The following is a 16398-nucleotide window of genomic DNA, read 5'->3' on the forward strand; positions in this document are numbered from 1 at the left end:
TTAAAAACATCTTAGGGTTAATTAGTGTTTCGTTCATTTTCTGGAATTTCCCCCCCCCCCGCCCAACCCGAGACCGAGTCATGCTCTGTTACCCAGGCTGGAGTGCAGTGGCTCAGTCTTGGCTCACTGCAACCTCTACCTCCGAGACTCAAGCGATTCTCGTGCCTTGGCCTCCCGAGTAGCTAGGATGATAAGTGCGTACAACCATGCCCAGCTAATTTTTGTATTTTTAGTAGAGATGGGGTTCACCGTGTTGGCCAGGCTGGTCTCGAACTCCTGACCTCAAGTATTCATCCACCTCAAGTGCTAGGATTACAGGCATGAGCCACCATGCTCAGCCTGTCGAATATTCTTTGCTATGCTTGTTTCGTCCAATGAACTTTAGAATCAGTATTTGAAATTACACAAGTCTTGTTAGTATATGTTAGATATTTTGGAGATAATACTCAATTTATAAGCTAACTTAGGGAAAACTAGTTTTCTTATAATTTGATGTCTTCAATAACAAGGTTATCTTCAAGTTTATTATAGTTTGTCCATTGGTTTTTTTAAGTTACTTTTAATGGTTGCAAAGCATTCCATTGTGTGGTTAAACTGCAGTGGAACAGAATAAAGATTCTAGAAGTAGACCCCAGAGACCTTTGAAAATTCAAGCTGTTGATAAAAAGATAAATTGTGCTGGTAGCGTAACTGGATAGTCATTTGGGAAAAAAAGATGAGTTCCTGTGTCACTCTCTGTGCTAAAATCCCAAATATGTCAGAGACTTAAAAGTGAAATGATAGGCCGGGCGCAGTGGCTCACACCTGTAATCCCAGCACTTTGGGAGGCTGAGGCGGGTGGATCACGAGATCAGGAGATTGAGGCTATCCTGGCTAATATGGTGAAACCCCGTCTCTACTAAAAATACAAAAAAAAAAAAAAAAAAAACACTAAAAATACTATATAAATATATATATATTAGCTGGGCGTGGTGGCGGGCACCTGTGGCCCAGCTACACGGGAGGCTGAGGAGGAGAAAGGCGTGAACCTGGGAGGCGGAGGTTGCAGTGAGCCGAGATTGCGCCACTGCACTCCAGCCTGGGTGACAGAGCCAGACTCCGTCTCAAAAATAATAATAATAATAATAATAAAAATACTTGGAATGGCCCAAAACAGTTTCGAAAAATACAGATGACAAAGTTATAAAAAGATATCTAGCCATACTTATAATTAAAGAAACACAAATTGTAGCTTCTGTAAAGATTCAAAGTGGGTACTTGTAGGTGGTGGGACGCCAGGAATGCTCACTCATGTTTTTCAGTGCTTCTCACCCGCCACTGTGCCTTAGAGTTACCTGAATACTTAAAGCCGAGATCCTGTCTGAACCATTTGAAATTCTGGTGTAATTAGATGACGTGGAGCTAGGGCATGATTTTTTAAAGCTTCCCAAGTGATTCTACTGTATAGCTATGATTGAGACCCACTCTTCTATTCTCATTGACTGTTACCCACCATATGTGCTTCTATAGTACTGTAATTCTGTCAAAGATAATAATGTAAAGCAGAGCATAATTCTGCTACCTCTTTAAAAAATATATACATACTTTGAAAAAGATGGAATGGAAATTACGTTCACAGCAGTTATCTCTTGTTTTTAGTGGTATTACAGGTGACTTTGTTCTTTATACTTTTTCTGTTTTAACCTTTCCAAAATAAATGTACATTTCTTTTATAATTGAAAATCCTTAGCTTAAAACGTTTGACTTTTCACCTAGTCAATTATGTAGGTATTTATGTTTGCATGTACGTAATCGTTTCCTAACGTACAATCTGTCATAGCATTTTATGAAAAAAGTTATTTCATCAACTCTTGCCAACAAAGTTGTAACAGAAAGAAAAGCAGCCAACAGGTGTTTTTACATAACTGATTTGGCATTAATTAACAGATCTCTTCCATTATTAACCAGAATGTACTATCTATAAATATCCCAACTTTTTTCTGATGAGGAATTTAATATGTACAAGATAACAAATATCTTACCACATTTGACTCAAACAGAAGATGTTGCTCAGTTAATATACCTTGTAAACATTGGAATTGGCCACCTAAGCACAGTAAACTGTGCTGGGGTTTCGTGGTTGACAAACTGACCCAGAGTCAATTAGTGAACAAGAGGTAGTTTATTTTTTCTTTATTAAAAACTTTTTACAAAGTCAACCTAAACTGGCTGCATGGAAACCATTCAGTACCCACAGCTTTTCCCTTTGTCTTTAAAAGGAAAACTGTCAAAACCAGTTTTATAAAACAAGTTACTTTCCCAGAGTTTTCTCACCTTATCAATAAAGATTAAAAATACTTAATAACAAAATGATAAACTTTTTTTTTTTTTTTTTTTGAGACGGAGTCTGGCTCTGTCGCCCGGGCTGGAGTGCAGTGGCCAGATCTCAGCTCACTGCAAGCTCCGCCTCCCGGGTTCACGCCATTCTCCTGCCTCAGCCTCCTAAGTAGCTGGGACTACAGGCGCCCGCCACCTCGCCCGGCTATTTTTTTGTATTTTTTTAGTAGAGACGGGGTTTCACCGTGTTAGCCAGGATGGTCTCGATCTCCTGACCTCGTGATCCGCCCGTCTCGGCCTCCCAAAGTGCTGGGATTACAGGCTTGAGCCACCGCGCCCGGCCCAAAATGATAAACTTTTACAGTCCAGTTTTAAAATCTATTTTAGTAACAATATCTGACACCGTAATTCACTTATGAAGGCAGTGACAGGGTTATTGTGCCTAGTTTAGTTACCTTGTAGGAACTATGACTGACAATAAGCTCCAAGAAGAGGATTTCTTCTTTTTGTCATCTGTGTGAAGCAAATGGGTCAAGTCAGGGGCAAACAGAGCAAGGAAAAATCAGTTATTTGAAGCTGTCAGTCTCGTTGGAAATAGAGAACAAGTCTGGTGCTTTCTAATTGTGGTTTTAATAGGGCAATTTTTCCCTCACATGAATACTTCTCTGATACGTATAATGGAAATTACAAGAATAACGGACTTAATTCATTTTATTTTCAATTGGAGGCTGTGTGTGTGTGTGTGTGTGTCTGTCTGTATTTAAAGATCCTTTTCAAAGTTGTAGTATAAAAAAAAAATTTACAGAGACATGTAAAATCAGTGCTTTCTTAGTAAAAAACCTGTAAGACAAATAAGGTGAGGCTCCCTTTCCCTTCTTTGGTGCTGCCAGTATGCTGTGAATCTGATTATACATGTGTTGCTTAAACATATTACAAATTGATAAAAATAGTTGAAAATAAAACTGTCAGTTTTCTCAAACTGGGAGTCTTAGTACAAAAACATGGTGTATAATCTAGCCTCTTCAATAAGCAGTTACTTTATTGTAGAAAGAGCATTGGGACATTGTCCTTGCCTCTTGCTGAGGACAACCAAACTGACAAATGGTTATCTTGTTTGACTATTTAAAAAGCAAAGCAATGTGAGATTATAAAAGATATGTCTTTAATTAGATGTCGCACTGAATATGAAGTTAAAGATCAAGCTGCAAAAGGGGATGAAGTTACTCGAAAACGATTTCATGCATTTGTACTCTTTCTGGGAGAACTTTATCTTAACCTGGAGGTGAGAAGTTTTTCTTTTGTTAAGTACTAACAAGGCCTGAGAACATAAGTTGATCTCAATGAGGAATTTGTGTTCATACTGTATTTTTACAACCTGAAGAGTGAAATGAAGGAGGAAAGAAAACATGTTTCAGCACCTACGTTTACTGGACCGTCTGTCCATAACATTTGCTCATGGGCAGGATGTTGGGAAATAATTACTGAGGTAAAAGTCTGCATGCTTTAGGAAGCTGTGGTTTACATGCAAATTTAAGTTCTTGAGATATCAACAGTAATACCTTTTTGATTTCTTGCATCTTATATGTTAATACGTTTAGTATGTTGACTTTCAGATGGTGGTTTAAAGCAATTTACTCTGCAGAACTCTGAGTGAAAAGAGAGACTAGAGTCTCTAGGCTTTTCACTCTAATTCACCCAAATAGTTTTTTAAAAAATATTTATTTTTTTAATTGACAAATTATGGTACACAACACTTTGATATATGTATACATCGTGGAATGGCTAAATCAAGCTATGCATTACTTTACATTTTTTTGTGTGTTAAGAACACTTAAAATTTTTAGCAGTTTTCATGTATACAATATATTGTTAACTATAGTCATCATGATGTACAAGAGATCTCTTGAACTTATTCCCCCAACTGAAATTTTGTGTCCTTAGACCAACATCTCCCCAATCCCCCAACCCCTAAGAATAGTTATTTTTTGTCCTATTTTATATATTAATCTTCCACATAAAAATGCATTTGTACAAAGTCTACAGCTAAACGTATTTATAAATTTGGGTGGTATACTTCAGTATATGCTTGTTAGTAGGCAATAGAAGTGCTGCATTCAGCACAGCATTATTACTGTGTAATGGATTTGCTTGAATTTTTTTTTTTTTTTTTTTTTTTTTTTGGCGGGGACAGAGTCTCGCTCTGTTGCCCAGGCTGGAGTGCAATGACGTGATCTCGGCTCACTACAACCTCCACCTCCCAGGTTCAAGTGGTTCTCCTGCTTCAGCCTTCTCAGCAGCTGAGATTACAGGCACGTAACACCACGCCTGGCTGATGTTTATATTTTTAGTAGAGTTGGGGTTTCACCATGTTGGCCAGGCTGGTCTCAAACTCCTGACCTCAGGTGCTGCCCGCCTCAGCCTCCCGGAGTGCTGGGTGGGATTACAGGCATGAGCCACCACGCCCAGCCTCTGCTTGATTTTTTAAATTAGTGAATCTCAGATATAAGCTTATATCTTCTTATACTCTGATTTGAGAACCTAAGTTCATAAATACCATAATATCAGAAACATCATAAGACAATGTGAATCTATCAAATGTGCATCTCATTGTATCCAAAAGGTCTATGTCCAGTCCAGAGCCTTACCATGCCTTTTTATCACAGGTGGACTTAGTTTTTTGAAAATCTTATGCCATGTTCTTTTTCAGTCTAATTTTTGTTTAAGCCAAAATATGAACAGTGGTCTAAAATAAGAATACTGTTGAGCATTTTCTATATGGAGATAATGATGCTAGGTCTATGGGGGATGTAAAGATAAGGTTTAGTTCCTGCACCTAAAATTCTTCTACCCAGTGATACAAGATACATATACCACTCTGATGCAAAATAGAATATTTTAAAATATTTTAAAAGCAGAATAAAATGCTGTGTGTTCAAAAAAAGTGGTAGTTGAACAAACTAGAGAAAGCCTTATGAAGCAGTAACATCAAAGTGGGCTTAAATTATGCTGACTCTGTGATAAATGGATATTAAATTTTACCCATAGCTTACCAGTTTTATTAGAGGTCTTAGTTACATATAAAGTAATTCTAAGTCTGTGAAGATATCAGAGTGTATTCCGATGATTTTTGTCATTTAGCTAAAACACTTATTTTGCCAATGCCTTGTTCATTTATGTATCTGTATTATATTTTGGCATCATTCCTTTTGTTTTTTTCTCTCTTTTTTTTTTTTTTTTTGGTCCCAAAAGATCAAGGGAACAAATGGACAGGTTACAAGAGCAGATATTCTTCAGGTTGGTCTTCGAGAATTGCTGAATGCCCTCTTTTCTAATCCTATGGATGACAATTTAATTTGTGCAGTAAAATTATTGAAGGTAGGTTTTTTTTATTATTATTTAACTAATTTACCTATTATGATTTAGAGGAAGGGAAGTCTGTATAGTATTCAAATGAATTTAAGATTATTACTTTAAGGTAAATACTAACATTTTACTTTTTTCCAATTATTTTGGAAAGGCAAGATATACTTACTATGTAATATATGAAGCAAGTTCAGAAGTGAAAAATGGAAGTCCTTTACACCATTTCCATTGGCAAATTCTGTCTTCTTCCCTTCTTATCTCTGTATATGTGCTCTTATTAAATAAGATCTTACTCTGTTTTGGCTTTTTTGTTGTTTTTGCCACCTAATGAAACATCTTAAATTTTTCCATGGCACACACAATAAAAGAGGTATCTTTTATTGAATAACTTCCTAGTATTCTGTCACATGCATGTGCATTGTTTATTCATTCCATAACATTTATCAATGTTTATTGATGAATATTTGGATTATCTTCAGTTTAGCCACTACAACATTGCTTGTAATATTTCCTCTTGTCTTTATATGTGCAGATACTTTTGTAGGTTAAATTCTTAAACACAGATTTGGTGAGTCGATGAGCATATGTAGTTTACGACAAGTAATGGCTAATTTGCCTTCCAAATGCTGATCCAGAGTATAGCCCCATCAGCAGAACAAGTACATCTCTTTCTACATCCTTATAGTGATGGATATAGTCAATCTTGGTTTTTGTTTTGTCATAGATGATTCCAAGCATTTCTTCATGTTTATTAGCCATTTGCTTATTACTTTCTATAGATTACCTGTTTAAATTCTTAACTCATTTATTTCCTGATGAAATGCGTGTTTGTGTGTGTTTTTTTTAATTCAAAGCTTCTATGTTTGTTGCATGTTGTATATTTCAAAAAAGTGATATGTTCATTAAAATCTAATAGCCTATCTCAGTCATACAGGGAATATAAAAGTCATTGACATAAAACCCATGATTAAAGTTCTGCTATCGTTTATTTTTTTAGTTTCTCTCAGTGAAGAGAAATATAGAGGGCATAGAGATCACTGAATATTAGATGATAGAGAAGAATTAGGAATATTAAAGTCGCTAAATTCATCTTGTTTAGGGAATGCTTGAACTGTTACTGATATCTTTTTAGAATTTCTGTAATACGCTATGGAATTTCTTATTTTACTGACACCTGCTTTTTTAGTTGACAGGATCAGTTTTGGAAGATGCTTGGAAGGAAAAAGGAAAGATGGATATGGAAGAAATTATTCAGAGAATTGAAAATGTTGTCCTAGATGCAAACTGCAGTAGGTAGGAAAAGAAGTAATGTAAATAGCCAGTACATCTCAATGTCTTGCTTTTTCTCTGGAGATTGTTTTTTAATTTGCTGTACTTCAGCAGGGTAGTTGATGGCTAATGGATATGCAAAAATACTTTCTTTAAAGGAATAATATTTTACCTATAGCTTCTGCTCACTAGACATTTTTGTGATAGACATGTGTCAGACATTTTTGCTCAGAAATTGAAAAAGCTAATTTTCTTATGTTAAAATACGAATTAAATGAAAAACAAAATCCAGATATTAACTGTCCAACAAATAAAAGTACTACTGTAAGTAGAGTAGGACACATAAAAATGTTGTTTGAAGGATAGCCACTGCCTTTAAGGTCCATATAATTATAGTTACATGGAACATAATTCAAGGCTGTTTTTTTAAATGAATTTATGTCATATAGGAAATGTCTAGAAAGTCAAGGCCTCAGATGTACATGTTAAATTAAGAAAATAAAGTTTTAGGAATTTGAGATATTTTAGGGTCTCACAGCCCTTATGGTGGATACACTAACTCATTTTCAACTTTTTTCTACAGAGATGTGAAACAGATGCTCTTGAAGCTTGTAGAACTCCGGTCAAGTAACTGGGGTAGAGTCCATGCAACTTCAACGTATAGAGAAGCAACACCAGAAAATGATCCTAACTACTTTATGGTATGCCACTGTTTGTATTTTAAGTTTTGCTTATTGCTTGAATTCAGTTTTGGAAATTAGAAGATGTACATAAAGCTGTTCTCAGAATTCAGTGCCTAATAACTGTCTTCACTGGCTTTGAGTGACATGGCAACCATCAGACTGGGTAAAAAAGAGAAGAGACCTAGAATTCTCCAGTGAAAGGGTGGACTAGAGAAAGATCCATCCAGTGGCAAGAGAGATTGACAAGGCTTGGACTTGAGCACAGGGATGCCAGGAAGCAGCTTTTCCAGAGAATTCATAACCAAGGACCTGAATCTCAGACTTTTACTTTGCATGTCGTAGTAAAGAAAAATAAAATAAAAATGGTTGGCCAGGTGTGGTGGCTCACACCTATAATCCCAGCACTTTGGGAGGCCGAGGCAGGCAGATCACCTGAGGTCAGGAGTTCAAGACCAGCCTGACCAACATGGAGAAACCCCGTCTCTACTAAAAATACAAAATTAGCTGGGCGTGGTGGCGCACACGCCTGTAATCCCAGCTACTCGGGAGGCTGAGGCAGGAGAATTGCTTGAAGCCAGGAGGCAGAGGTGGTGGTGAGCTGAAATCATGCCATTGCACTCCAGCCCAGGCAACAGAACAGTTCACTGAAAGACAATAGACAGCACCGTTAGAACCACAAGAAATTGAGATAATAGAATGGAAATCTGAAAACCATAGACTTTCTCAGTGAAATGAAAATGGCTACTAGGAAGTTAGGTTCTTTTGCTTGTTCTTGCATTATCAGGTGCAGATGAGTGACATCAGCCATGCTTCATTATTGTACTTATAAAAATCTATTCTGAAATGATTACATATTTTTATCACTTTGATTCATCCTAGAATGAACCAACATTTTATACATCTGATGGTGTTCCTTTCACCGCAGCTGATCCAGGTATGTTGTCTCACAGTCATTCCCTCCTCCCAGTTGTGTGGTAAAGTAGTAAATTTACAGAAAACCACATCCTCACCAGCACAAAATTATAACTTTTTGATGTCTTCACATCATTCTAAAATACCAGTGTAATGGTTTGTCTAATATAGAATGCTCTTCATAGTGACCACTTGAACCATTTCAAATGAAAGTCTGATTCCACATATAATGTCTTGTCACCTAACAACAGAGGATGGGAAGGATTCTCAATTAAATGCAACTATTTTAATTTTATATTTCCTCTAACATTTTTTTATAATCTTAAATTTTCAGGTGATTAGATGGAGGGCAAAGACGGTTCTAGTTCACCACATAGTCAGCAACATATATTAATATGGGTTAATACTTGTCGACACGAAGAATTACACATTTCATTAATACTTGGTGTGTGAGAATTAATTAAAATCGAAATCTCTGCACATTTCCTCTTCCAGAAGAGGATCATTTATAGAAAGATTGCCTTAATTGTAATAGATGGGACTGTAGAGTGAGGAAGAGAAATTTTTCCCATTTGGTACAAACTGCAACCAGCTTATGGTTGGAATTTTTTCATTTGTTTCCTCTGGTTTCCAAGCATTGACTGTTCTGTGTCTCTAGCACAAAGAAGTTTCTTTAGGGCAAGGGAGTAGAATTAAGTTATATGTTATGGGCATCTTAAACTTCATTAAATGTTACTAAATTGTTTTCCAGCATGATTATGCCACTTAACATTCCCATCAGCAGCACATGAGGGTTCCTGCTCCTCATCTTTGGCAATACTTTTTATTAAACTTAATTTTTATCCATCAGATTGTATGAAATTCTATCTTGCTGACACTTTATTTTCCTGACAAGTTATACTGAAGTTTTCTTGTTCCTGTTGACCTTTTTGATTTCTTTCTTTGAGAATTGCCTGCTTATACTCTTTGCTCATATTTCTGTTGGATCATTTGTCTTACTGCTTTGTAATTACTTGTGTAGTCTAGAAAAAAGTGATTCTTAGCTAAGGGTTTTGGTTACCTTCTTTCTCTTAGTATTTGGCTGTCTTTGCATTTTGTTTGTAATGTCTTGTCATGTAGAACCTTTGAGTTTTAAGGTAAACAAAATTTCAGTCTTGTTTCTACTTTCTGTGGTTTAAGAAAGTTTCCTTCCCACTTCTATTTGCTTCTAAAAATCATTGTTGCTTTTTATATTTAGGTCTTTAATCTACCAGTGCAATTTTTATATAGGAGGATATCATAGGAATTAAGTATCTTTTCCATTGCCTGTTGTCTCAACAATAGGTATTAAGCCATCCTTTCTTTCCTAGTTATAATAAGCCCCCTTTGTTGTATACCATGTAACTCTTCTATAAAATTGTGTGTCTTATTCCTGTGTTTGTGTGAATCTTTTTTTCTGTTAATCTCTTTCTATGCCAATACTACACTTAATTATTTTCACCTTACTGTGAATCTTGCTATGTCTAGTAAGACAAATCTTTCCTCTTATTCTTAAAAATTACCTTGATTTATTTTGATTGTTTTTGTCTAACCTGTTTGTTTCTAGTACTGTTTGATTTACAGAAATTCAGTTTGGTTTTTCAGTTTCTTTTCAAGGAAAAGAAGTAATATAGACAGCCAGTAGATCTGTTTCTTTTTCTTAAGGGTTTTTAAATCTCCTGTACTTCATGAAAGTAAATGAAATCTTAGTTTTACATAAAAATCAAGCTGAATTTTGTTTCTGCATTTTGTTCAAATAATCTTGACCTTTTCTCAGTTTCAAGTTAATTTTTCTCATTCTAAACATGCTTACTTCTGTTTTATATTTTTGTTTTATCATCTTAATTATAACCCTTGTTATTTCTGATCATCACACATAAAATTTTTGCCTTAACTGTCTTTCTTAAACTTTTAGTTGGAAATGATTTCAAACTTACAGAAAAGTTACAAAAGTAAAATTGTACAAGGAATACCTTTTACCCAGGTGTACTTTTTGTTAACGGTTATTTGCTTTATCATTTGTGCTCTTTCCACACACTTTTTTTTTCTTTTTTTCTTTTGTTTTTTAGAGACGGAGTCTCACTCTGTTACCCAGGCTGGGGTGCAGTGACACGACCTCGGCTCACTGCAACCTCCACCTCCTGGGTTCAAGCGATTCTCCTGCCTCAGCCTCCCAAGTAGCTGGGATTCCAGGTGTGCACCACCACACCCGGCTAATTTTGTATTTTTTTTTTTAGTAGAGACAGGGTTTCACCATGTTGGTCAGGCTGGTCTTGAATTCCTGACCTTGTCCACACATTTTTTTTTTCTTAAACCATTTGAAGTTTCATATTAATATGACCCTGATTGAATGCTTCAGTGCTTTGTCTTTTTTTTTTTTTTTTTTTTTTTCCTCATGAAAAACACTATGACTTGGATTATAGGAACCTCTATCCAAAATGGTTTTACATTTGCTTCTGCCAGGAGCCACAGAGTAGGTATCACTGACTTGGACAAATTTTTTATTTTCTTGTCATAGGGGTTCTTTATGTAGGTAGTAGGAATTTGAGGTGCAGGCCCGTTGTTAAAAATTATCTGGGGAACCATTTTCTACAAAGTGCTCTGTCCCTACTCCAAACCCAGGCAGAGACGACCAAGCTTTCCTGCTGTCTCACTTAGATAAAACACCACTGAGATATTTTTGGGGTTTTTTCCTGATTCTCCTTTTGTTTAAGATACTAGCCTTTTGAGGGCCCCAAGTTTGTGCAGGTGAGGTGGGCATGGAACATGGATTTCATCTTCCTGTTTCACATGGGGCCCAAGACCTTGCTTTCTGACTTTCTGTGGGTTTTAAAATCCAAGCCCCTTAGTTACTGAGACCAACATCACCTGTCAGCCTCCCAGCTGCAGCAGCTGCAGTTTATGTATGGCTTTCAGTTCCCTCTTCATTTGTGACCTGATGACTTGGTTTTTATTTTCTGTGAACTCATCTATACATTTAAAAGAATGTCTTAGCTAGTACCTGAAGCATTTGTAGCAGGAAGGTTTTATTGTTAAAACTATCTTTAAATTGTCAAAATTGAGTATCAGCATGTCCCTAGCCCTTGAAGCTGGAGTTAGAGTTTTATACAGACTGACACAGTCTTGGAAAAACATGGCTTTTACACAGTCTAATATAATTGCAAAATTTCCATTGGCTTCTGTTCATAAGAAACTAATTATAAGATAACTAGTCTTAATATATACGGATTCATTTTTTTTTATTCAGAGGTTAGGACTTCATAAAGAAATACTTTCCTTAAAAGGTACCCAGTAACTCTTCCTAAGACAATTGGCAGATAGCTGTGATATCACCGGTATTACTTTGGAGGATCCAATGAAGGGAAAGTTGGCAGAGCTGAAACATTTACCAGGTAGCTGCCTTCCCCATCTCTCTGGGAAGAAAGGGAAGGAAAATCCCCCATTGTCAAAACTTTTGGTAGGTTAACCTCATCTGGGCAACAGAGACCATTTGCTGTTAGCTGCTTACTTTACCAGATAGCTTTCTTTACTTCCTTGTGGAGGAGTTCAGGGGGAGCTGGAAACCAGTAATATTTGATTAATATCTTTCCAATGAAAGGAAAAACAGGAGTATGGAAGAAGTGTTCTTCCCCAACAGTTAAATAACCGTTATTCTGTCTGATGGAAAGCAGCAGTAGAGAATGTAAACAGTACACATTGGCCATGAATGTACATCACCTACAATGGCTTTGATTTCCAACTTATATTTATAGTACTTTATGTAATTACTTTAAGATTTCTGAGCATGCAGGGGGGCAAAAGTCATAATATTTAAAAACATTTAGGGGTGATTGGTCATTTCATGTGATATTTTTTCAGCATTTAGTTTTTCTCCTATGTTGTCTTACAGATTACCAAGAGAAATATCAAGAATTACTTGAAAGAGAGGACTTTTTTCCAGATTATGAAGAAAATGGAACAGATTTATCCGGGGCTGGTGATCCGTAAGTTTTCTTTACTTACTAACTTCGTGAAATTTCCATGTCTGATTTGTAGGTGGAGAATAGACAAAGTAGCTCATGAAAGAATGGTGTCTGGGGCCAGGCGCAGTCGCTCACGCCTGTAATCGCTACACTTTGGGAGGCTGAGGAGGGCAGATCACTTGAGGCCAGTTCAAGACCAGCCTGGCCAACATGGCGAAACCCTGTCTCTACTAAAAATACAAAAATTAGCCAGGATCACAGAATCACAGCTACTCGGGAGGCTGAGGCACGAGAATTGCTCGAACTTGGGAGGCAGAGGTTGCAGTGAGCTGAGATCTTGCCACTGCACACTCCAGCTTGGGAGACAGAGCTAGACTCTGTCTCAAAAAAAAAAAAAAAAAGGCATTTTGATATTTTGATTTGATAGTGCTATGTGGTAGTGGTTATGTGTTAAAAATTTTCAGAAAATTGTATTAACTCACAGACTAGTTCTGAAAAATGCATAGTTGAGGAAAATAACCATTAAAATATAGTATGCCTAAGCATAATTATTTTTTAAAAATAGATTCTATTGTATCTAGACTTCAAGAAGCTCTAAAACGTACTGTAAGATCGTGGGCAACCTCTGTGTCTGCTTCTCCATCTATAAAATAAGAATAGTAGTACCTGTCCTTGAGTCTTTTTTTTTTTTTTTTTTTTTTTGGAAAACTACATGAGAATACATAAATACTTAGCCTTCTGGCACACAGTAGATGGCTCAAATCTTAGCTATTAAAGGATAAGAGTACAGAAAACAGATTACTATGTAAAAATGTTTGAACTGATAAGATGGTAATTATAAGACTGTTTTTATATGTTTCTTCACCTGCCACTCTTTGTAATTAAAGATCCCTTTAACATATTACTCCATTACCATCAGATTGCACTACATTTTCTTATAGAAGGACCAGGAACTTGTGAGGTTTAGTCCCAATTCCGTTAACAACTTGTGTATATTTGGACAAGCTACTTAGTTTCTTTTCTTCCTAAGTAGGAGATGGGAGGGAATAAATTATATCTTGAACTTATTTATTTATTTTTTTATATCTCATCCCCTGTGTTGTAGATTTTTTTAAAAAGTGAACCGCTTTTATTCTAGTGATATTTTAATTATGGGTCAGTTTGAGATCTAGAAATACAATTGTTGCCATACTTCTATATCCTAGTTTAATAGAAAACAAAAAAATACAGGGGTTTAAGGACCCAGGCATAACTAGGAAAGTTCCGTCTACCTGGGTATACCGCTGGAAGATAAAGTTGCTCTTGGCATTGAACTTCAGGTTATCCTCTTAAGTTTGTTTGGTAAGCATCATATTCTCTTGCCCTAATGAGCTCATGGTTATTTAAACACATTGCCCTGTATTAGAAATGGGGAAGAAACAGAAAAGAGCTCATCAGCAGGTGGTAGGATTGGCAAGATTGTTTTTTCATGCTTGTAGGTGGAAGGGATTGGATTATTGGAGGGGTAGGGAAGGTGTAGATAGAATCATGTTGTGGAGGAAAAGCGTAGAAAAGGGGGTAAGACCTGGAGTCAAATTCTAGCCCCGCCACACACTTAAAATTTTACATTGTTCAGTTAACCTTCCAGAGTCTCTCTATTTTCCATCTCCAAAATGAAGATGATCATAATGCATATCTTTTTAAGATGGCTATGGACATTCAGTAAGAATGTGAAGATTAAATCCTTAATTGTACACTTTAAATCTTTCCCCCGTAATTAACTATGGGAAACCTTGCTTTCCACCATTTTAAACTACCTAATAGTTGGAAAAAAATCTGGAATAGATGATCTCAAAAGTAGCTTCCTATGAAAATCTGATTCCAAATAAACGGGAATGTGACTAAATTGTCATGGGAATAACCCAGCAGAAATCATAGCAGGAATAGCACTTTCTGTTATTAAGTAGACATAAAATATTAGTGCATCACTAGAGGTGAATGGCATATTTGAAATTATGTTCTATTAATAGTTATATTCTAATTGTTTATTGGTAAGGTAAATTTATTAATATCAATCTTGAGCCCCAAGTTTATATGTCAAGCCTTTGATTAACTTTCAAGTTACAGAATTTAACTTATGTCTAAAAGTATATATATATAGCTTTACTGTAATTTCAGATACAAGGGACTCAGAATCTGTAAATTTTTACCTATCAAATTAAGCATTTGGTTGTCCAAAGACTGCCATTAATGTAATTCTAAAGTTAGGCTTGTGTTCTATTATAACTCAGTCTAGGAAAATTGTATTACATTCTTTTTTTCATGATTTAGCATCTTATTTTCTGAATTGAAAAACCTTACACTCTTATGAATCATCTTTGCTTTTACAGATACTTGGATGATATTGATGATGAGATGGACCCAGAGATAGAAGAAGCTTATGAAAAGTTTTGTTTGGAATCAGAGCGTAAGCGAAAACAGTAAAGTTAAATTTCAGCATATCAGTTTTATAAAGCAGTTTAGGTATGGTGATTTAGCAGAACACAGGAGAGCAAGAAAATGTGTAACACCTATACCAAATTAAGGATGTTGAGTTATGTTACTAATGTATGCAACTTTAATTTTGTTTAACACTATCTGCCAAAATAAACTTTATTCCCTATAACTTAAAATGTGTATATATATAAAATAGTTTATTATGTACAGTTAATTCTACTGTTTTGGCTGCAATAAAATCGATTTTGAAATAAATGTTGAAAATTTTGCTAGTTGGTTAGATGCTTATCCTTTAAATTCTACTTTTCTTGAGGAGAAAAAGTCTTCGTCTGGAAATAACATATTACTGCAAAAATGTAGCATCCTTTTTTAGGTAGGAGTATTATGGCTTTCATTTTAGTTTTTACGTTTAGTGTCCCAATGAATTGAATTTCCAATATGAATCATAATCTTGAAAATCTTTAGCACTAAAGTCTTGGAATGTATCAACAACTGACTTACATATGCAGATGCTATTTGATACCAGGGGCTTTTTAAATGTCATGGGGCGGCGGGGGGGAAAAAACCCTAACTTGGTGAACTCCCAACTAAACAACCAAGACTTCACTGAAGATTTATTCCAATTCTAGAATTGTTTTGTTTTGTTTTGTTTTGTTTTCTCAACTAACCAAATTCATTACTTTAAAGCCTAGAACATTATTTATTTATATGCTTTATTTATATGGCTTTCTCACTTTTATTTTGTAGCATGGGTTGCATCGACTTTTTTACTAGAGAATTTTACTAGATATTTGTCATTCAAGTTTTCATCTGCTTTATAATTGATACACCTTGAGGGTCACTTTTCTAATACTTTTACTATAATGTGGTACCACCTCAGCCCTAATAAATAATATTTTTACCTAGTGTCAGATCTTTTTCCAGCTAACTAAAAATAAAACTATGTACAAAAGGATTGCTTGTAAATATGCATGTAAATAGTTCTGTTAATAACCCACTGTTTTACATTTGGTACATCTGTGTCTGCTAATACAGTTAGCTTTCTCACTTTTCTGCTTGTTTGTTCAGTCTGAATTAAAATTAGACTTTGAAAATAAAGCTTAAATAGTTCTGTTTCCTCTAAATTTTTGAAGTAGTATCTGGTATTTTAAATAATTTGCTGTTGAACTTGTTTATATGACATAATTTACTTAATGGTTTGAAATCAAATCAGAAGATATTTTATTCATTCTCTGAATAAGAATTCATTAACAAGTCTACCTTGGAAAACTAGCAAATATAAGACATTAAAACTTTAAAATTCCTTCTGTAAAGGAAATATGTATGTAATTGTGGTTTTCAGAAGTTGTAGTAATAAATATTTTTTTCAAAATGGCTCCTGTAACATGGCAGCTATTAAC

At 35.4% G+C, this 16398-nt stretch overlaps 1 protein-coding gene across 4 annotated transcripts in view; it reads left to right on the forward strand.

The window, feature by feature from the left end:
• The window catches only part of PAIP1 (poly(A) binding protein interacting protein 1), a 30556-nt gene extending 15303 nt beyond the window's left edge, over positions 1 to 15253 (forward strand). For all 4 annotated transcript variants that reach the window (XM_007961522.3, XM_007961521.3, XM_007961520.3 and 1 more), the window contains exons 5-11: positions 3487 to 3598; positions 5566 to 5691; positions 6866 to 6972; positions 7532 to 7649; positions 8511 to 8565; positions 12451 to 12544; positions 14893 to 15253. In XM_007961522.3, coding sequence (XP_007959713.1) covers positions 3487 to 3598; positions 5566 to 5691; positions 6866 to 6972; positions 7532 to 7649; positions 8511 to 8565; positions 12451 to 12544; positions 14893 to 14986 — 706 coding nt within the window. In that variant the 3' untranslated portion in view covers positions 14987 to 15253. The remainder of the gene's footprint in view (positions 1 to 3486; positions 3599 to 5565; positions 5692 to 6865; positions 6973 to 7531; positions 7650 to 8510; positions 8566 to 12450; positions 12545 to 14892) is intronic.
• The last annotated feature ends 1145 nt before the right edge of the window (positions 15254 to 16398 follow it).

This window comes from Chlorocebus sabaeus, chromosome 4 (assembly GCF_047675955.1).
Source record: "Chlorocebus sabaeus isolate Y175 chromosome 4, mChlSab1.0.hap1, whole genome shotgun sequence".
NCBI lineage: Eukaryota > Metazoa > Chordata > Mammalia > Primates > Cercopithecidae > Chlorocebus > Chlorocebus sabaeus.